A 21,588-nucleotide genomic window follows, 5' to 3' on the forward strand; every position below is an offset into this window, starting at 1 on the left:
TGCACTTCATCTTCATTCAGATTTTAATATTTTCAACTTCTAACACAATCTTGCTAAAACAAAAAAAAAATGAGAGAAAAACACTGCATTGAAGGACAGACAAAGGTGGAAAGTATGCAGAGAACAGTGAATCAGTACATATGTAGATGTTTAACTCATGGACATGTAGGAAAAGCTTTCAAAACAAACTTGCAATATAACAAACTCTTTATCAGTCACTTAGGACATGAAACATAACGGATGTAATGTACCTCAAGTGTAAGAACACCATCAGTCAACTTTTTTTTTCACTAATTGTGGGATTATGTATTGCGATCTTAACAGTGCTGGGCAAAAATCACAGCTGGGAATATTAAAAGGTGAAAAAGGTAGAAACTTAAAAAAAAAAACATACAAAAAAAGATGAAATGACAAATCTACACAGATAAGGACAGTAGCTAAAAATCAAGGTTATATATATATATATGTTGAAAAAGACAGGACAGACAGAAACCTTTGAAGTTGCTCTGTAATTGCAGAGATGTGGTGTGGCAGTAAGCTCTACAGTCCTCACACATCTGTTTACATGATGTATAAAGCAACAATAGTTCATAATGAGGAATGGTTCAGACCAAAAGAAATTAATGTCATTTAAAATAAAGCAATCCTGGATAGTAGGGCGACTCACGTTAACATGGTACACAATGAAAATGCATCCAGTTGTCAGGAAATAAAAAGAAAAGTGCATCTCTGCCATTAGATTCTCTATCAATATAACCAGTTAATATCACAATTACTTTACTATTTAATATATTTACACAGAAATATTTGCAACATTATGTTTTGTGATCTTCATTTTCAGTGTTCTCTTTTTAAGTACACTTCAATATAAAATGAAATTTAGATTTTCATCACCCACTCAGTCCTTCCACTCATATGACAAACAAAAGAGACAAATACAATGACACAACTCAGTTTTTGTCGTCCTAGTTCTCGCGTCACACGTTTCATTTTGTGCCACATGTACACCTACAGAGGCACTCTTATTGCTGACTGTTAAAAATCTACACTCACAACACACAAAGATTCAAATAACCTAAATCAGAATTAAAGCTATGATCAATATGTTTGAAGGAAACCAGGAGGGCAAAAACACTTGCCTCACATTTCCCTTCACTTTACTAATCATCAATCCCAGCACACAGCACAGTGACAGCCTGAAGCAAAGCTCTGCTGCTCTGAAATTAATCTCAGCTGTTCAGATGGTGAACATCAACATTTACTTTGAAAGCAGAAGTGAATCCTTATTGGACCAAAGTGAATAGTGAGAGCACAAACGTGATATGAGGCTACAGCTACATTCTTTAAAGAGCAGCTTAACACCCGGTTTATTTTGAGCACGCACCGTTCACAGATTTTTTAAAATGCATCCGCTTCCCATCGTACATGTTAGGCGGTAGTGATACGTATGTGATAGATTTCACATGTTTCTGAGCATGTAATTTACCAACTCAGGAAAGTAGCTTTAGTGTTAAAGTAAGTCTTTACATTGAAGTGTTTAAGAGAAAAAAACAAAACAGACAAAGAGCCAGAGTTCTAATTGTTTTTTTTCCCCTGTTGCTATTTTCATACTTAATTTTTCCTTTGGTATTTAGTTTATCAAAATTTGACTCGAACCACTGTTATAATTTATATAGTATTAATTATGATTTTAAATAAAGATTGTACTCTGTTCTATTAAAATGAATGTGCTACACAAAGAAATTTAATTATTCTCAGTCAATAAAAAAATATAGAAAAAACATGAAAATTAAATTTAAAAAAAGGTTTTTAAAAATGTTCTTATATATGGAATAAAATATGTCACCACTTAAGACCCACATTTTTGAATACATAAAGGGACAGTTCACCCCAAAATCAAAAATACATATTTAAATACACATTAGCTGTGCTGCAGTCTAGGCTGTTTTGAAGTGACTTGCTGGATATTGGAGACACTGACCTAAAGACCTAAAGAATCTTCCATCGTGACCCGCTTACTCGCGATAATTCACAGACCTTTTGTGCGCAGTTGTATTAAGGGAATATTTTCTTTCTACCAAACTACATCCGCCAAATGCATCTACTGATGGATGAGAGCGCAAGTTGAGTGCCATCTAATTCCATTATATCTGACAGTAGGAAAAAACAACAGCCGATATTTCCAAAACTTGGCAACCCACACCAAACCAATCTGGATGGAAACATAGCGCTACAGCTACAGTAAAAAGAAAAATATGTGTTTTTGATTCTGGGGTGAGCGGGTCTGTTTACCAGACCAGACTTTATATATGGAGGGTATAATCTTAATTAACTACTTTCACAATGCTTCACCACTATCATGTATTTTACAGGAGGATCAGGGAAATATCAGGGAAAAAATAAAATCACAATCAGGTTTTGAAATGGACGAATAAACAAAAAGCTACGATATGGTTGTTGTTTCACTTCAGGGATTAAATTAGCACCACAAATCACAATAAATTCAAAGGCAAAATTCACATTTTAGACCAGTCCAAAATTAATTGTTCATTTATTACTTGAGAAACAATTTTTAACTATCTTCTGTCAAACACTGAATCTCATATGTCTATGAATCTGGAGTGGTCTGAAAACGGAATCATCAATTATTTTAAGAAAAGGTTGGGTATTATTACGGTACTTTGACTTACAGTGGTGCTGTGTCGGGGAGCTGCAATAAATTAATTGCTAAATAATCTGAATACACAACAAAAAAAACATTAATTACACGTCAGGTGAGAGGTCACTCTATCTCAGCAAACCTTACATATTTTAAGATGTCATCTGAATGAATTACTCCTTTGATAACAATGCTTTTAAAGACAATGCACAATGAGATTACAGGTGTAATCTCTTGCTAATCAAAGGCTGTACCAAGGAACCAACAAGCAGTGGACCAAGACAGAGATAAACACCAGTGTTTGAGAGGCAGTGAGAGGGATTTCTGAACACTAATGTGCTGCAATAATACAACAATGCTACAATGTGCATTGTATCTAAGTTGAGCAGGAAGTCCAGAGGCTCTTAATCCTGAGCAAATCACTGCTGGAAAAGAGGAGCTAAGCGGGCTGAGCCGATGAAGCTGAAGAAAAGTTGATGTCAGGCTTGAGTCCCCACTTTAGCTGATGTAAAGTAAGTCACCTCTTCCCGTCTTCTCATTTGTACGTACACACACACACACACACACACACACACACACACACTCAGGATAACAGGCTGATTTGGCTGGGATCAGAAGATGTCGGGACACGCGTCCCAGCTGCCTTGCTCCTTCGCCTCCCAGTACCCGCCTTTGTAGACATGCAAAGTCTCTCCAGAAACAGGGTCATCTATCTTCTCGAACCACATCGCCTGGTAGTTGTCTTGATGGGCGCCTAAAGGAAACGAAAGACAATATTTTAGAGAGGAAGCTTTAGAGGGACCTAAACTGAAGGTTAAGAAAACTCCAAGCCATGAGAAAAACTGATGCTCTTAGTTGACTAAAGGACAGAGATACGTGATGTTTCTGACTGATGGCCAGCCCAGCCTACCAGCACAAAGCGTTAGTATTTAACGACCTGGGAATGGGACACAAAAATGAAAACAAATTCCACCTTTGACCATAGACTTGTCGACTAGTCTAAAAGCAAGAAATCACCCAGAGAACAGTAAAAAAAAACACAGTTTAAGGTAGAAGATTAAACACTGTCCAAGAAGTAGTACGACACATCTTAGACCTCTTCAGTCAATCACCGTAGTTGACATTAGAAACAGATGCCTGTTTTTGGTTGGTTTTCAGATGCACCTTGTAAATACACAAAACAAAGACCAGGAATTATCGTTGATTATTCTTTTGCCATATGACATGTGGAGGGAACCAGGCTCAGAACAAATGCCCAGAACTAATGGATCAGTGACAGACAAAATGCTACGACTAAAATACTAAAGTACTGGGCTTGTGCTGACCCTAAAGTCAGCTACAGTCTTCTATAAGGTTAAGACTATCCACCTAAATCTAAATAAGAAACTAAATTAATGAGAGGATAATGGGGAGCAACACTGATGTTACTTGCTTTTCACTTGAGCTCCATAAGGACCTTCTTTGCCTTCCACTAAGAGAGAACAAGTTGCAAAGGATGTAAAGAGAAAATGATAGAAGATGAGCAGGGTCTAAAACTATCTAAAACTACAACAGTGTTTTGAAATAATTGCACTGCATGTGTTATAATCAGAATACTTGCTTAGGTAAGGGGGGGGCGATGGTCCATAAGGGGCTGAAAATAGAAGAATTGAGGATGAATCTTTGAGAGTTTGTATATAAAAGATGAAAGTATAAAGAAGAACAGAGAATGAAATGTAAGAAAACTACTTGCATGCAACAGGTGTAAGAGGGGGAGAGTCCTCTGTGTCAGCTTAACACCAGCACAGAAAAAACAGACGTGAACCAACAACTCAAACAGTATCCACACAGAATTCTTGTTTATGTTCATTTTAGAAGTGCTGTGCGCAGCATTTAAGGCTAAATAGGCTTGTAAACAATGCTGTGAGGGCTAAGAATACTTATTATCCACTAACTTCACTGATATATCACTTCCTGTCATAAAGACGATCTCTGCTTCTTAACTCCTGAGATATTTATTTGTATCTATGTCTGCACTTCTTCCAATTTGTGCTTTAAAAGCAACACAAAGTAACAGATGATTTCCAGTTTTATCAGATTTGGAGGCAGTGTAGAGACAGTTATAAGCTACAATTCTCTCTCACCTGTAGTCCCACTTGTCCATCTAGATTGTTTGATGGGAAATGCTGAGATTTTGAGATAGTGGCTGTAAAGATGTCTGCCTTCTCTTAATTATAATGGAACAAGATGGCACTGAAAGAACTGTACATCTATTCATGGATGAGACCACTTTCATACCAAAATTAGCATGTATTTGCAGGATTTTAAATTTGGGTACGAAGTCGACTCTTTTTCCATTCTGTTCTTCCACATTTTTTCTCGTGTGTCACGTTTTTCATGACAAAATGTGCCAGAAACACAGGACACAGTAGAAAGCGGCAAGTCAGATTTTTTTTTTTTTGTTGGGGCACATTTAGCACCACTAGTAAAGATGTTTCCAGGTTTTCCATGAATATAAAGAAGGGAAGTCTTCCTCACTGCTCTGTTAATACAACACAAAGCACTTTTAAAAAGGACATATAATGTAAAGCTGTGAAGTGATACTTGCTTTCATCAGAAACCTCATTTGCTTCTATGCCAGTCTCCACTGCATCAGCTGAACAGAACAGAAATCAATAAAGGGATGGTAACACGTGAATGAAATGTTAGCAAGATGATGAAGGAAGACATTTAGCACCGTCCTATCGTATACAAATATACTGTAGAGGTGTGTTTGGATTTAGGGTTGATATCTAGTTAGATCGAGGGTGGGAAAAGACTAAGAGAAGAGTACTTGCTTTTCAAGGGTGAGTCATTGATTGAATCCTCAGTGACAGCTTAGGGATGAGACAGAGACAAGCATACAAGGTATTCCAAGACAGACAGAGTGGACAAAAGATGAATGGACAGAAAAATATTGGATGGAAACAGAAGACATATAGATAAAACACCCAAACATGGCTCATTTCCTTTTATTCTTTCAGTACCTTCTTCAGGTGAGCTGGCTGCTTTAACGGCCTCCCTCTCCCTCTCTCGACGGGTGATGCGCTGTTTCTCTTCCAGCCTCTGTTTCTCTGCGTTCGCCTCATCCCAGCGGCCGTCCTCCATTAACCGCTGATCAGGGCGTCTTCGACTGTCAGTTGGCGCCACTCCCTCTTCAGGTTCATTGAGCGTCAAGGCCAGCGAAGAGAAGAAGTACATGTTCTCTGCTCCCTCTCTGTGAAAAGTTACGATGATAAAAGATCAGAGGCATGAAGCTAAAACAGTTACACAGATGTAAATACTGCCTACTTCTTTATAACAAGAACTCACGGTAGAGGGTTCTTGGTCCAGATTTCTTTGGCTTTGAGGGTTTGATAGACAGTCCTCTGTTTGCCTTCTGTGCCGTTCTCGCCTTTACTGCTCTGCATGATCCTGGAGAACTCCATCTTCTCATCCCAGGTTCCTGATAGCACGTAATGAGCCTTCCCATCCTTATCTGTTACTACTCCTGTTACCTGAGAGACAAACGCAGCTTTCAATCTACATCACTTCTATTTGTAATATACATCTTCCCATTAATACACACATCAGCTCTGGCTTTACATCCAGCAAGAGCTATAGAATAAAAAAAAAAAAAAAGAATAATACAATTGAAAAGCCCACCTTTCTTGGTACGTCTCTGGAAAAGTAACTATAAGGAGCAAACTTGAGGTGGCAGCGATCTCCTGTCTTGTGGTTTACCACATCTATCTCCCCTGACTGGAGAAGCAGAAAAGAGAGATACAAAACGTTCTGATGATACAACTTAAAAGGATAAACCTAGTAGAACAATGTTGTCTAGCTTTGAATTTACCTGGTCAATCCATAATTTTCCAACGATTATGTTGTGTACTGTGGTAGTAACTTTCTTCCAAGAGTAGTGATTGTCGCTCTTGTCAAATAAACACTGGATAGAACCTAGGGACAGAGGTGGAATAATGTTAGAGCTGGCAGTGATCATTTTAACCTGATCATCAAAAATATTAATGCCATATCCCACATCTATGGTACAAACTATGGCGTGAGTTTATGTATCTACACATCGCAAACGACCATTTTTTTTTCTTATTACACATATTTCATTGCACTCACCCAAAGGCATAATAGAGAGATATTTTCCTCTGAACTTGCTGGCCAGGGTGATTTCTTGTCTGAGAGTCCAGCCCTTTTCTGAGATGGCGTGGTGAGCTGCAGCAGGTGGGTGGTGACTCACCTGAGGAGAGGTGAGAGAAGTGAAGAGAGAAGCAAAGTCTAAATTTGACCATCACAAAAAAATAAGAAATGCATAAAAATACTTTATGAATGTGAACCTGTAGTTAGAACTAGCAAATTTTAGTCAACAGAAAAATCTATAGTCGTGTGTGCGATACTGCCTTTTCACAACAGGTCAAAATTTTGAATGATTTCCAGAGTGTATTCCACATACCTGTTCACAGAGGGAGCGGTAGCCACACTCGCTTAGCCGATCAAGCTCAAAGGTTTCTCCCAGCAGAGGATTGAAGGGTTTCCCTGTGCGGTGGACAGTGGTGGAGTATGAAGAGACTGTGAACGCGGCCACATAACACATCTGCTCCAGAGAGCTCTGACATTTAGCAGCCTTATCAAGCAGCTCGTAATACTCCAGGTCTTCAGACAGACGCTGCAGCATTGAGAGGGGTTCGTTGAAATTCACCTGGTGGGTACAAAGTCAGAGAGGAGAAGTTTGATTACTTCTGATTATTCTACAAGAAAAGCCACTTGGTTACCAACAAGAGAACATGTTTCTTACAGGCATTGGTATCTTTGAGAGCTCCTTTCCAATACAGTTCTTCATGATGCTCCACAGGTTGAGGTAATAGTTGGGCTTGTCTGGGATACGAGTCCGTCTTTGCCTAACTGGCTCTAGCTCAAGGGGATGAGGAGACTCTGGATTGGATGCCAACGACAGTTCATCAAACTGGAAGAAGAAGAAGGAAAACAGCCCTCAGGATCAGGTGGCTGGCAGAGGAGAAGACAAGTTGATACAAATGAGAACTTGCTTGCAAAAACAAAGTTAACACACATTTACTGACTGATCATCCATTCCAGTCTCACTGCTGAACCCGCTGACATTGCTCCCAGACCTCCTGGTGGACAGATAAACAAGAAGGCATACATTTTAAAATTGACCAGTACACACACACAATAAAAACCCACAAGATTTGAATATGAAATTACTGACAGAGCTATTAACCTGTGATACTTGGGGTCAGCAGGGACTGTAATAAACTCTGCTGGGTCTTCCATAGCATCAAAGAACTCATTGTCATCATCCTCATCACTGGCATCACCTTTCCCCGACACACCACCTAGGGTGAAGAGAGACAGATGGACAGTTGGTGCAGGTAGATGTCATGGCGGCCATGCTTTTGAGTAACACCAAGGGCTTAAAGACAGAAGCGCAGGCTGGGATGAGGGCCTTACCTTTGTTACCCAAGGCTGGATTACTGAATGAAGAGGGGAGGACTGTGGCTCCTCTGAAAGCTCTTTCCAAGTGGTTGTGCTGCTTGGCCAGCTGCTCCAGAGTCTCTTCCAGCCGTATCCTCTGGTCTCTCTCCCCATGTAAGGCCTTCTGCCAGCGTTTACTATGGTTCTGGGCCAGGGAGAGGAAGTCTCTACATGCCTTGGGGAGCGTGAAAAAACAAGAGTTAGATTTCAGCAAGGGAGTCAACAACAATGTTGCACAATCATCAGCCAACAAGTAATAGGGTGACCTACATTGATCATGGCATTCGAGGTGATTCTGAACAGCGTGGCCCTCTCTGTGACTTGTCTGATCTTCTCCCCCATGTCCCCTCCGACACGAATCCCTTCCAGTTCTGACAAAGACCTGTGTGTGTGCAAACAAAATAAATAAATATCCTTCACCTTTCTTTTCTCTGGATGATACTGTTTTACAAAGGAACTCAGTTTAATAACCGATACCTTTGGAGGGCAGACCCATGCTTGACAATGAGATCGTTACAGGTGGTGAGGTCCTCCACCTTGCTGTTGAGCGTTCGCAGTGTGGACTGGACTTCTGAGTTACGGCAGCCTCCACCCTGTCCTGAGGTGGGGGGAACTGCAGGACAATCATCACCCGAGTCATCTGAAAAAGAGAGAGCGGGAAAGACCGTAAGATCAACAACAAAGGGTTAGGCTTTTGTGCTGCCGTTTGAGCTATTTTGTCTTTTCTGCAAATGTTCTGTCTCCTGCATTCTTTAACATATCTGTGTTCCCTCTCACCAGATTCAGCCTGCATGCGGACTGCCTTTGCCTTGGCGAGCTCCAGAGCTGTGATCCATCGCTGGCGCTCTACTTCTGAGTTGGCCTTCAAGTGGTAGGTCTGCGCCCCTCCATTGGAAATTACAAAATTGCACGAGTCCTCCACAGCAATGTTGGCTGTGGCCAGGTTGATGGTGCCTCGGCATGTGTGACCCATCTCTGCCTGGGTCCTGGAACAAAATGAGAGACAAATTGAGTTTCAAAATCTGTGTGTTGTAGCGTGAGAAATATCTTTTTTTGGAAGGCAACTGTGTATTTGCTTAAAATAGTGCATATAGAAGCCTATTTAGGAATTTGAGTGTACCATTCACTCAAATGCCCTGAAACGGCAAATGAAAATCACTGAGATACTGCTTGTTACATTTTCTTTTTTTTTTAAATATCTATTTAGTATACAACCCATCCCTATGTTTTTACACTGACTTCCTGTTTAGCAAAGCAAAACCCTGTAAATTCATTACAAATTCAGTCAAACCTACCTGTAGTAAGACAGCAGTCCATTGCTCAGAACGAACCAGCGTCTCTGATAACCTTTTATGTAGTTGGTCCATTTGAAGAGCCAACCCTTGTAGGTGTCTCCCGGGGTTGGAGTGGGGGGTTTAGGCTCCGACATCACAACAGCCTGTGCTTTCACTGGGTGAAGTTAGAGCCTGTGGAGATACAAACCAAATCAAGATGTACACTGATATTCCAGTGTTTGACATGTTACTGTTAATTCTCCTTAATGTATATTTGACAGATGAACTTTTATGCAGAAACTGGTTTTGGCTTATACCAGTTTGTCATCCTGTGTCATATATTAAGGCATAATATGATGTAATATGTGCGTTAATCTTTCTGGTTCTTTATATTAAGGGAATTGTTAGCATCAAGAAATATTAAGCTCTGCTACCACTGAATAAATACCAACCTCCTGTTTAGCTTTTGGTAATGTGAACACGTCAGATCAACGCATGCATACTCACATCCGAATGATGGCTGCTGTTTATCGAATTTACGTTACACGGCTAAATGTATGAATGCTGACTGGTCCACATTTGGCATTTAACATTACAAAAGCTAAGACTGTTAGCGAAGTAAACAGTGAGGGCTAGCTTCCACTATCAACCCCCCCTAACATGAATCGGGAGTTAACACAGCTATCTATGATGTCGTGTTATGATGCCGTTATGACAGTTTCTTGGATTCACCATTAACGTGAAATATACAAATTACAACACTACAAAATAAAGTGACTGAGTGCTGACATCACTTCTTCAGCAATAATCTGTTTAGCTAACGTTTTCCGTCACTGACCTGTAACGGCAACTCCGAAAGCCTGAGAAAACACAGGTCACTACCGATCACAGGCACCTCAACCCACCAGATATTTGCCAGGATTACATACTAGTGTCAAGTAAGCAGTCTGGATATTTGGATGTAGTTCCCGGAACAAGAAGCCAATTCTGGGCATCAAAGCCACTTAAAACAGTGCTAAGCTTGCTGCTAGCTAAACAACAGGAAGCTGTCAAACAGCCGGACACGTTGAAAACGATAATAATATCTCAAATATGCAACTCTCAGATTCTTTCTCCGACATTTTAATGGACATTAAAGCATTATCATATTTACCGCTTACCTTTGCCGTGAGAGACTTTAGCTATTCGAGGTGTACATGGCGTATTCAATGTAGCGCTGTTAGCTTGCAAGTGTTAGCTTTGCTAACTACTTTCGTGGATGAACCGTGGACCTATGGGATGAACGCCTACTTTGCTACAGGTTGTGCAACAGAAATATCCGTCGTTGAGCCACTTGGTAATCAGCATTGGTTCCGATGAAGAGATGCGACATGAAAGTACTGAAACAAAACAGTTGCTTTATTTATTTATTTTTTGGCGAAGATATATTTCCAGTTTTGATTGGCATTTGATAATCTGAAAGTTTGTGCAAATGGCTAAACAGTATCTGTACCACAATATCAACAGTAATGTTCAATAGAAAGTAAATGCTTGCTTATGTTTATTCACAATTTATTTTAATATTTTTAGATTTAACTGAGAGGGACACCCACCACTGGCATGGCCTTTTAATAATCTCTACATGGCTGCCATCTGTTTAACAAAAACAAATACACCCTATTTTTGCAGTAATGTAACATGTATGTAAAATGTAAACATTCCTGAAATGCATATTCTATCAGTTGTTATTCTCTTCAGTTTGTCCTCAGTAAAAAAAACAAACTAAAAGCATCACTAATATAATTATTTTATGTCTAATTTGAAAGGCATAGCTATAAACCACCTACTTACTTATTTTACACACAATGTTTTAATGTTTTATTTTACTTAGTATTAAAAGGATGAAACCATGAAAGTGGATGTTACTCATAAAGAAAACTTGTGCTTTAATTTATTATTTGCTTTATATACTGTCATTTTGAATTTGCTGTAAACCACATTTAACTTAACTAACAAGTGCATTTTTAAACATTTTGGATATTTAATTCCTCCTATTGTTCATCACCACCAGACCTGTTCTGAACCTCACACCGTGAAATGTGCATTAGCTAAAATTAAAATAAACAAAGGCATTCTGAATTGAAACAACTTAATTAAAATGACTGAAATTATTTAAACCCTAACTTAAAATATAGTCTCATCCTGCATTTTACCATCAAAATTGCTCAACACATTGTAAATCTGACACATAGAAAATGAAAAAAAAGAAGAAGACATTTCTCTGACTGATAATCATTTTATTGGACAATTCTTAACTACAACAACAAAGCTTTTATGAAGTAAGCATGAAATTGGGTCAGTTTCTTTCAGGATCATGTGTATGTGTATGTATATCTGTGTATGTGTGAATGCATGTGTAAGTTTAAGATAATCAACTACCCCCCCAAAAAATTATTTGGTGATGGTGTTTGCATTCATACTTTTTCCACTCCCACTAAGCACAATATATGGTGTTTTCTGGGATTTCTGTTTCTCTTGAAGCAAAGCCACCGTGCCCAGAGGAGTGTCACTGCTGCTCATCTTCTTCAGCAGTGCCTCCTCCTCCAACTTTTTCATCCTCCTCTCGGTCTTCATCTTTCCAGACCCTTTCCCATGGAATCGATGAGAAAGCTGCCTGAAGGCTTCTTTTGGAGTGAGTTTGCGCCCAGATTCATCAACATATTCAATCTTGACGTCAGGCTTGTAGGCATCCTTCTCCTTGAAGTCTTGAGTGAAGCCTCTGTATTCTTCACGGCGACTGTACTTGTCATCGAAACCCATCTTGTCCTCAATGCAGTAGTTGTCGTTAGGCAAGGCGCCTTTCGGTGCTCTGACACGGGCTACTTTCTGCATTTGAGTGTCCAACAGACCTTTGTTTTTGCACAGCAGCAGGGCAGCAGCAAGGCCAGAGTTGACAATGGGCTCCTCATCCAAAATGGTGGCAGAGGCTGTGGAGAAATCTGGTTGTTTCTGCTCTTCATCCAGGTTAACGGTGCTCCATCCAACATTCTCATCCATATCTGAGTCTGAACCTCCGGCGTCATCTTTCTCCTCTTCCTGTTCAAAGTCCATAATGTCTTCTTGGTCCTCTCTGTTGCCTGACAGTCCATAAGTTGGAATGTCACCCAGAGTTCGGCAAAACTCCGAAGTGGCGTTGAAAACAATGTTGTTCCTCTTCTCTGGATCATTGTCGTTGTCACCTTTAGTGAGCTCTTTTATCTGCTCTGCCACCTTTTCCCCAGAGTCTTTGAGAAGCTGCTTTTGCTTCAGCTTCCTCTGCTTTGCCAGTTGTTTCTGCAGCTCCTGCTCTGCCTCATCCTCCTCAATTACAGCTGGTTCAGGAAGTGTAAAATCTTCCTCGTCACTTATGTCCATTTCTGCCATCCTGATGTCATCAGACATCTGGGGGATGTCGTTTGGCAATCTTTTCTCCTCCTTCCCCTCATCGTTGTCCTCCTCCTCCTCTTTTATCTCCTTGGCCTCTTCCTCCAGTTGTTTGCGGCCTCTACCGCGTGATCTGGAGCCAAAATCAGAGCTGCGAGTGTCATCGAGTGCAAGTTCATCTGCAACGGTCAACTTCTCCCTCTTCCTGATTTTCTTCACACGGCGTTTTGTCTTCTTAAAGCCAACCATTTCCTGAGGCGTATAATACTCTGAGGCGATACTGAGAGCGGGCATTTCCAAAGACTGGGCCTGGTTTCGCAGAGCCTCTCTCATGGCCTGAAGCTCCCGCTCTCGCTCCCCATCAGCGAAGCCCCCCGTATTCAACCTGAAACTCTTCTTCTTTTCGCCGTCAATTTCCTCATCATACTTGGACAGAACAGAGTGGGCCTTGAACGTTACCATGTCATCCACGCTCTCCTCTTCTTCGTAGGGCTTGTAATCTGGCTTTTTCTTTTTCAACTCCACATTCTTCTCTGCCTTCTCCTTGTCCACCATTCCCACATTAACAAGCACATCTTCCTCCTCTTCAAGGACACATTTATCTTGCAGAGTCAGGATGACAGTCTGGCCCTCATTGAAGGAATCCACCTTGTGCTGCACTTTGAGTCCCTTCAGATCTCGAGATGTGTAGGCGTCATTTCTGCTTTGCGCAAACTCCTCTTCTACCAGACTGCTGACCCCAAACTCCTGATCCATCTCTTCCAGAAGTTTGGCTCTTTTCTCCGCCAGCTCTTTTTCTTTTGCCAGCATTCTGCTTCTCTCAACCCAAGCACATGTGTCATCCAGCCAGTCATCCTCTGCCAGGGTCTTGACTTTTCCCAATTTTTGGTTCTGGATGCGTTTTTCTTTGAGAGCCGCAAGCTTCTCTCGAATCTCTTTTTGCTGTTTGATGAGAACAGGGTTGATCGTCTCAGCCACCATCGGTTCCTCTTTGGTGCCCAGCTCCTTTTTGTTGTCGCTTAGTGCCAGAGGCTTCAGACCGAGCTTGGCCCTGAGCTTGTTTGTCTCATCGATGCTGAGAGACGCATCTCCGCTGGCAGACTGAGGCCCCACTTCTGCACTGCCTTCTTCATATCCCAGATCAACTTTCTCCTTTTTCACTCGTGGCTCTCCGCTGCTCCTTTCACCTTTGGTGCGGCTTTCCCGTCCACTCCTGTCCCTGGACCTGGAGCGTTTTCGTTTCTCTTTATCCCGGTCCGAGCCATCTCTTTCTCGGTCCTTGTGGCGATGTTTCTTATGCTCGCGGCGGCGCTCTTCTGTGTCCTTGTCGCGGCTCTTTTCCTTGTGTTTTTTGGACGAGCCCATTATTCCCTCGGCAGGTTTAACGACTCGAGGTTAAAAACAAACAAAAAAAGTTGTTACAACACACTCGCTGACGCTGCGTGTTGGGTAACAGTATCAAAAATGGTGCTAGTTGTCGTTCGCTAATTAGCTGACATTAGCTTTGAATGCTAAGTCGCCAACCGACGACACAACTCACTGAACGCGGAGGCAAAATTAAAACCGTGCACAAAAACGATAAAAGTAATCGACGACGAGCAAGGATGTGAAAAACACGTTGACCTGTATGTTTTCTTTACGCCACTTTAGCCATCTAGTCCACGTTCAGGTACACGACTTGATACTTCGCCAAACGAACAGCAAACGACAATATTGCTGTTTCCTGCAAACACACTTCCTGTAGTCAAGGAGAAGCTAGCGGCTAATGTATACCGCCACCTGCTGTGTGGGGGTGTTTACGGCGTTATCAGGCCAGGATCACATCCACGAGCTGCTGCGTTTTGGCACAGAAAATACATTATTATTTATCAAATGGCTTTTACTAGACTCCGACGGGATTTGTGAAACCTCTTCTGCAATATATGAAGGGCTGGACAACGACAGCTTCTCCACTTTCACTCAGAACGGTAATATCCACGACGTCCCATTTCTTAAATTGTAAGCTAACTTAGCAATAGCCGTTTATAATTTAATGAATAAAAGCCACTAACGTTATTTTAAACTGCTGCCTTTGATGTTGGCGAATGCTAATTTTGGTTGGTTGTGAGAGTTTGTAAAAACACGCACAGTGCGATAAATAACCCAATTCACTGCTCGACGTTTAGCGTTTAGCTTTGCTAACGTCAACGAGAGCTGAGATGCTTGTTTGCTTCAACTTTTATCGGGACATTTAAAGTTAGCTCCGGGCCGAGCAGATGTTAGCAGGCTAGGTAGCATTAGCGAATCTATCTCAACAAGCATGACAACGTTAGTTAGCACAAGGTCTTGTGATTTATTTACAGACACACAGCGCTAAATGATGTTGTGGGGTTCAATCGATAGAGGGTCGGAGTCATGTTAGTCAGTGGGTTAGCTGGTGCAGATCTGGGTTATTACGTGTTGCCATGGCGATTGTGCAGCGGAACTGGGTCACAAATGTTAAGCTAGCTAACTGTCAATTAAGTTCAGCAAGAAACACGCTCCGTACACTCAACAACTGTCACGTTTGTTCAAGATAACTGCGTGTGTTGTGCTGGTTATGGCACCACGTCCTTCCGACAAAGCTAACATTAACGAGTAGCCCAGCGGGGAACAGTGATAGAAAGCTGGCGCTAACTCCCTGCGTGGTGGAGGGAATGCCTCATTGTTTTTCCCCGGGAATCCGAGCGGGCCACACACACAAAACCCAACGGCAGCTTGGCTAACGTTCACACACAGGTCATCGTGATTGTCCACTGAGTTAGCCATTAGTTAGCCCAACGTACAGATGCTTCTTAATCTGGTCGTGATCGGAGAGTTTACGTTAGCTAAAGTGAACGGCTGGTAAGAAATGACGCACTTGATGCTTGGATGTAACGGTTAGCCAAAACAGTTGGCTCCATAAATGTTTTTATGCGCTATTAACATTGGTCATATCAATGTTTAACACATCGTAAGCAATGCGTCGATATTACTTGCTTATTGTTGTTGTCCTGATATGAATAACAGTTAGCTAACTGTCAGATTTGGTGTTGTTTTGGGGCACTAACGCAAGGTTAACGTTCAACTTAGTGACAGGTGCTAACGTTCAGTTAATGTTAACTAGCTAACGTTAGCTAGTTAAACTCACTTCACCTCTTCGCTGTGAACTGCAGTGAGCTAAGCAATCCGTACTTAACTGTGATATGTCCTTTTTACCGAAATGTTATTTTCTAAACGTAGTATTGTGTAACTTCATTGTAGTGCAGCGTTATCTGTGTGATGATATGTATGCCTTTTGTTGTGAATTCCAGCAAGCCTTAAGTGGGTGACATGGCAACTGGAGGCACTCCTTTTGATGACAGTGCAGAAGAGTTGCACAACTGGAGTGTAACCAATGGCAGCCTGGTTGATAGACTCAACAACATGGTAAGGAATGGTCAGAAACAAAAGACTCTGTTTGATTTCCTCATTATGTTGGAGGTGCTTCTCAACATTTCTGTCTGTGTTATATAGCCATCACCTTAGATTTCTCATTCAAACTCTCAAGTGCCTGTTGGTTTGTAAATATATCTTATTATGTTGTCACTCTCATGGCGTATTGATGCTGTGATATGTATGTTATACAAGTTATGTACATGTCACTATGAACATAAACATGCATGATAAATAACAGCACCAATGTTTTTCCTGTTCGTTAGGACTGGGGTGTACAGAAGAAAGGCAACCGATCCTCAGAGAAGAACAAGAAGAAGCTTTCAGCTGCAGTGGTAGAGAGCCGCCTGACCAATGATATTTCACCAGAATCCACCCCTGGGGCCGGCCGCAGGAGAGCACGCACTCCTCATTCCTTTTCCCACATCAAATACACCACCCAGATGTCTGTCCCAGATCAGGCTGAGCTGGACAAGCTGCGTCAGAGAATCAATTTCACAGACTTGGATGAGGTAAAAAGCTGCCGCGCTCTATCAAGAATGGGTTATGTTTAGTGTGGTCAATATGCCGTAATTCACAATGCAGGAATACAAGCAAAGGTGGTTTTTAATAACTAAAGCAATAGTGACATTCTGGCAGATTTATGAATGTGTAAGAAGTAGTTCAGTCGGTCGACAGGGGTATCACAATGAGCAGATGGTTTGACAAACTAATAACAACATAAATGTATAACAGAACCTAGCACTCAGTAGGAACAAACCCTTCACAGCATAAAAACACATGTTTGTATCTATTGATATATATACTCATTGCTGTGATGTCTCAATCTGAAGTACATGTTTTTAATAAATGGGATTATCATGCTGTCAAATGAAATAGAAAGAGATATTTACTGATAGAATGCCAATGCATTGCTTTGACACTTTGGCAGGCCATGAGGACATGATAGCAGAATATTTTTCATAGCTTGGTATAGAGTTGCTTGACTGACCTTGTTCTGCTATGGAACTGATGTGGCAGAATGGTTGAGCACATGTAAAAACAAATGTAGTATATGCATTGTTTTTACTGGGCTAACAAATCATCTCCATGCATGTTACCCATAGCATCATATTTTGGTTGTATCTAGTGTGTTGTGGACATTAAAATATGTAATAACTGTTAATGTATGTGGATTTATGTGACCTGTATCATCTTTTATTACCCAGAGGAGCATTGGCAGTGACTCCCAGGGACGTGTCACAGCTGCCAACAACCAGCGCCAGTTTGCTGGGGAAAACAAAAAGCCCTACAACTTCCTACCTCTGCATGTAAACACTAACAAAAGCAAAGAGCTGCTCCCTCCTTCGTCCTCTGCGCCAGCCACACCAGCTATCACCAAGGAAACTAAGAAACAGAGCCCAGGACTCAGGGACACGTTAACCCCTTTGGTTCTAGCCAAGGATACTCCGAGGTTGAGTCGTGGTGCCGGCGACAGAGGGCCTGTGGCGCACAGAGAATATGCGAGAGGACAGCCAAGAATAGACAGCAGCCAGGTAACATTTTGTTTGGTTGTTTTTGATGGTTTAGCTCACTCTTTCTCTTGTTTAACTTCCGCTTGATGTCTTGTAGACTGAGAATGAGAATGGTTCAGTAAAACAATGAGGTGCTGGTCTCACTTACAGACAAATATGTCCATCAAGTAGATGCTGAGATGTTTTACTGAAAAAGTAAAAGCAGTCAGTTGCTGGTGAAGCAAGAGGAAAATTATCTTCAATATCAAATTTCATAGCAATTCATGTAATAAATGTCAAAAAACTTCACTCTGAGCCACACATGTCAACCTGATGGTGGCACTGGAGTACAAGGTGGGATTAACACAGTTTGGAGGTTTCAGCCTGTGTTTACAAGGAAACTTTTTACAAAATCTCATGCCAGTCCATCCTATTTTCATCATGGGTAAGTGGCCAACAGACAGTCAGGCTGCATTGTCAGCCCCAAACTCATGTCATTAGCATGATTGAAAAGATGTTTAAAAAAACTTCATTAACTTTAAAGAAATTAGGTCTATGATAAAAAGGTACAGAATTAGAACATGTTTTGATATAGAACAGATCTCCTGTGTAACAACCAGATTACATAGACAGTTCCCACTGAACATTTTGCCATTTTGATCTAATGAAGTTGTTATGGGAAAAGTTATTTGTTTCTTGTATAAGGTGTAATCAGTAAAATTTCTCTTTAAGTAATATCTCCACCACAACCAAAAAGAAGTTTTAGTTTATGTTATCCCTTTTCATATCTACACATGGCGTTGTCTATATATCATTGCACTCCAGACTGCTCTGTGAAACCAGAACTAGGTTGAAAGTGAGGGAGAGCCTGTGCAGCTGAAACTAGGCTGTATTTAGGGCAATTTATAAATATGCCACCCCTGGTGCCCAGTGAGTATTCTGCCCAACCCCCTTTCTGCCCTTATTTCGCCCAGTCTGAGCCGTCGCTACAGATGCTCACTAACCTTTCCTTGCGTCTTTCTCTGTATTCACTTAATTTACTCTTCTGAAACCCACACCACCCCTCTCTGTCTACCGTCTCAGGTGGTGAGCAAACTGGTACAGATTCGGGAGTACATCAGTAAGGCCAGCTCCATGCGGGATGACCTGGTGGAGAAGAATGATGTGCCGGCCAACGTGGAGCGTCTCTCCCATCTCATCGACCACCTCAAGGAGCAAGAGAAGTCCTATTTACGGTTCCTGCAGAAAATGCTGGTTAGTTCTTTGCCTTTCTCATGCTCAGACAAAGGTAGAAAATGTTTCAGGAAAAGTTTGATACTTCATATGTAAAGCTTCTTTAGCTAATTAATTGTTGAAATGGAGCCTGTTTGTGCTTTTTCTCTCGGCAGCTAGCCATACACATACATGATTAATGGTCTTCTGTCTTTGTGGCCTCAATAACTTCTAGTCAAGTCATGTTTCATGTTACCTTGCATTGCTGTGGCATGACGTTGTTTTGTATGTGATATAATTTTGCCTTGACTGTGAAATATGTTAACTTTATAGTAGTATTTGCAAGAAACATTAATTTCCACATATTTCCACTTCTCCTGTGTGCAGGCTGTCCTACGTATGGGGCATTTGGGGGAGCATATTGCTTTGGATAAAAAATAGCGTACTGCATACTTTCCTATTCAGCTCTCTTTGAGTCACTGGCTGTTCTTTCCACTATCTTTATAGACACGAGAGCATGAGGAGGATGATGTGGGGACCCTGGACTCTGCAGTGGGCTCAGGTTCACTGGCAGAGAGTACTTCTCTTAACATTGAGGTCCGCTCCTCAGATGCGTCAAATGCAACGGTTTGTACACTGTTTTCTAAGAATCTGCCACTTTCTGCTCTTGTTAATGGTCTCTGTTGTTCACATAGCTGTTATTATTAGTATAAAGTGATTGCTATTTGCTGTGTAAGTACCCGACAAGCTTCTGTTATCCTTTTCTGCAGAGTAGCACTACAGTAGTGTTGCTGTTGTGGTAGATTCAGTGTTTATAATGCTATGTGGGTGTGAATTTCTTAGGGTGGCAGGTCAGAAACTGTGCGAGCTGACCAGAAGGAAGAGTTGGAGAATCTGCGTAAGCAGCATGAGCTGCTGAAGAAGATGCTGGAGCAGCAGGAGCAGCTCAGGGCCCTGCAGGGCCGACAAGAAGCACTAATGGCCATGCAGGACAGTGCAGAACAGGCACTTGCTGTGATTGAAGACACTGGTGAGATGCACATTAATAAAGAGGCCAAGTATCGAGGACAGACCAGTAGTTGTTTGTAGAGTTTTGTGTCTCTTTTTTTTTCAAAAAGAAAAATCAGTATGCTTTACTTTAGCAACAATACAAACTCTGTTGTGATCTTTTTTTAATGAAAATGTATTTCAAAGAACTAATGATACTATCAAGGTTATATTCATGCAGCAATAGTTTCTGATAATTGCGTTCCTACCTCTTTAAGTCATCTAAAATTATTATCATTAACAGTTTAAACCTGTGTTTAATTGCTTTGAAATGTGTTGTTGTCATCAGTTGTCACAGAAACCACAGGCAGTGTCTCGGGTCTGAGCATCACATCTGAACTGAATGATGAGTTAAATGATTTGATCCAGAGGTTCCACAACCAGCTACATGACTCCCGGGTACAATACACTTTGCAATGTCTTTGATATAGCATAATGCCATCTATAAACATTTTCTACATTGAACTTTATTACATCTTACATACAACAATTGTATTACTTTATTATGTCGATGTCGGTGTATCAGAGTATTTTTTTTTAAACAATTTGTTGAAGAACCTTGAACCTGTGATCTGCCTTTCAGTTAAAAGCTATGTTAACTACATTTAGATACTTATTTAATCAAGAAATATGTCAACTGTTTTAATAACGAATATGTGATTCAAGTTTTCCACTATTTATACCTTATAGACCAAAGCAGTGCCAGACAACCGTCGTCAGGCAGAGAGCCTTTCCCTCTCTAGAGAGGTGTGCTGGTCAAGGTCCCCCCAGTTGGCAGTTGGTCCACCTCAGCACAGGCCTCTCCTCCACTCTGCTTCTGGTCCCCACACTGGTCTAGACACGGGGGCAACAGCTGCTAGTGTCAAACTCACCAAGCTCCAAGAACTTCAGGACAAAAAACAAACCATGGACAAGATCTTACAGGAGCTGCATTCACTCAGAGACCAGACACTCAATAATAACTCATGTAAGAGCATTTCTAGAACCTTTTTCGTGCAGTCTTTCTTTGTTTCCAAAAAAAAAAAAAAGTGGTTGAACGTCATGTGGTTCCCTTCAGGCCGTGGATTGTCAAGACAGTGCAGTCTGAGCATGGGAGGATCTACAGATTGTCCATCTGCTCTCTGCTCTAATGGGGCTTCAGCTTCCACCTCCTTTCATCCTTCACTCACGCAACAACAGGACAGCTCCAATTCCACAGACAAGCTGAGGTACACACAAAAACACACACAGCTTCAAGCAGCTGAATAGACAGATCAGATATCAGCAGCAGGCTGCTGTATAATGTGGGGGTGGTGTAATATAGGTTGGTGTGTAGAGAAACCTTGCACCCCCAAAACCTCCCACAATTCCACTTGTTGTAAGTTTCAGGCTTTGCTGAAGTGTTCTTAAACAAGATGTTCAGCCTCCATAACTTACAAGGCTGTAGGTGACTGTATTTTGTACCATAGTAGAAGGTGGAAACGTGAAGACACTGTCCTGGCGTGTCGCATAACCTTTTAAATTATTAACAAAAGTAGTCATTTGCATTGCAGGCACACAATTGTTGTTCTGTCTTCTCCCAACA

At 41.3% G+C, this 21,588-nt stretch overlaps 3 protein-coding genes across 12 annotated transcripts in view; 1 reads left to right on the plus strand and 2 right to left on the minus strand.

The window, feature by feature from the left end:
* LOC119010315 (oxysterol-binding protein 1-like) lies at positions 1–11,541 on the minus strand. 4 transcript variants are annotated; one of them, XM_037082571.1, is made up of 18 exons: positions 10,599–11,541; positions 9,460–9,630; positions 8,942–9,150; positions 8,642–8,804; positions 8,435–8,546; positions 8,141–8,339; positions 7,911–8,025; positions 7,746–7,803; positions 7,467–7,634; positions 7,125–7,370; positions 6,791–6,911; positions 6,513–6,616; positions 6,323–6,418; positions 5,990–6,174; positions 5,665–5,894; positions 5,476–5,514; positions 5,247–5,294; positions 1–3,413 (listed from the first exon to the last, which is right to left on the minus strand). In XM_037082571.1, exons 2-18 carry the CDS (start codon positions 9,591–9,593, stop codon positions 3,271–3,273), a joined length of 2,370 nt encoding a protein of 789 aa, XP_036938466.1. In that variant the 5' UTR covers positions 9,594–9,630; positions 10,599–11,541; the 3' UTR covers positions 1–3,270. The 4 variants fall into 4 exon arrangements, with proteins under 4 accessions (XP_036938466.1, XP_036938301.1, XP_036938382.1 ...); XM_037082406.1 differs by having other exon boundaries at positions 7,740–7,803; XM_037082487.1 differs by lacking the exon at positions 10,599–11,541 and adding an exon at positions 10,277–10,543 and having other exon boundaries at positions 7,740–7,803.
* pcm1 (pericentriolar material 1) overlaps positions 8,688–21,588 on the plus strand; it is a 25,335-nt gene continuing 12,434 nt past the window's right edge. For 4 of the 7 annotated variants that reach the window (XM_037081526.1, XM_037081923.1, XM_037081998.1 and 1 more), the window contains exons 1-10: positions 14,646–14,807; positions 16,152–16,266; positions 16,539–16,784; positions 17,481–17,807; positions 18,849–19,019; positions 19,485–19,604; positions 19,821–20,007; positions 20,314–20,423; positions 20,715–20,991; positions 21,082–21,232. In XM_037081526.1, the coding sequence (XP_036937421.1) occupies positions 16,171–16,266; positions 16,539–16,784; positions 17,481–17,807; positions 18,849–19,019; positions 19,485–19,604; positions 19,821–20,007; positions 20,314–20,423; positions 20,715–20,991; positions 21,082–21,232 (1,685 nt within the window). In that variant the 5' untranslated portion in view covers positions 14,646–14,807; positions 16,152–16,170. Of the gene's footprint in view, positions 8,831–8,944; positions 9,036–14,645; positions 14,808–15,177; positions 15,703–15,792; positions 15,812–16,151; positions 16,267–16,538; positions 16,785–17,480; positions 17,808–18,848; positions 19,020–19,484; positions 19,605–19,820; positions 20,008–20,313; positions 20,424–20,714; positions 20,992–21,081; positions 21,233–21,588 lie in introns of those variants that run through there. The other 3 variants (XM_037081685.1, XM_037081612.1, XM_037081764.1) reach the window with 3 other exon arrangements.
* On the minus strand, positions 11,698–14,545 carry sart1 (spliceosome associated factor 1, recruiter of U4/U6.U5 tri-snRNP). The gene has a single exon (XM_037082759.1). It carries the CDS (start codon positions 14,203–14,205, stop codon positions 11,869–11,871), a length of 2,337 nt encoding a protein of 778 aa, XP_036938654.1. The 5' UTR covers positions 14,206–14,545; the 3' UTR covers positions 11,698–11,868.

This window comes from Acanthopagrus latus, chromosome 1 (assembly GCF_904848185.1).
Source record: "Acanthopagrus latus isolate v.2019 chromosome 1, fAcaLat1.1, whole genome shotgun sequence".
NCBI classification, from domain to species: domain Eukaryota; kingdom Metazoa; phylum Chordata; class Actinopteri; order Spariformes; family Sparidae; genus Acanthopagrus; species Acanthopagrus latus.

Excerpts from the sequence above, each read along its gene's own strand:
- LOC119010315 (XM_037082406.1), bottom strand. The coding sequence starts at position 9,593 with ATGTCGGAGCCTAAACCCCCCACTCCAACCCCGGGAGACACCTACAAG. Across the intron at positions 5,895-5,989 it reads TGGACCAAGAACCCTCTACC|AGAGGGAGCAGAGAACATGT; the intron begins GTGAGTTCTTGT and ends AACTTTTCACAG. Across the intron at positions 3,414-5,246 it reads AAATGAGGTTTCTGATGAAA|GCGCCCATCAAGACAACTAC; the intron begins GCAAGTATCACT and ends CGTTTCCTTTAG.
- sart1 (XM_037082759.1), bottom strand. The coding sequence starts at position 14,205 with ATGGGCTCGTCCAAAAAACACAAGGAAAAGAGCCGCGACAAGGACACA.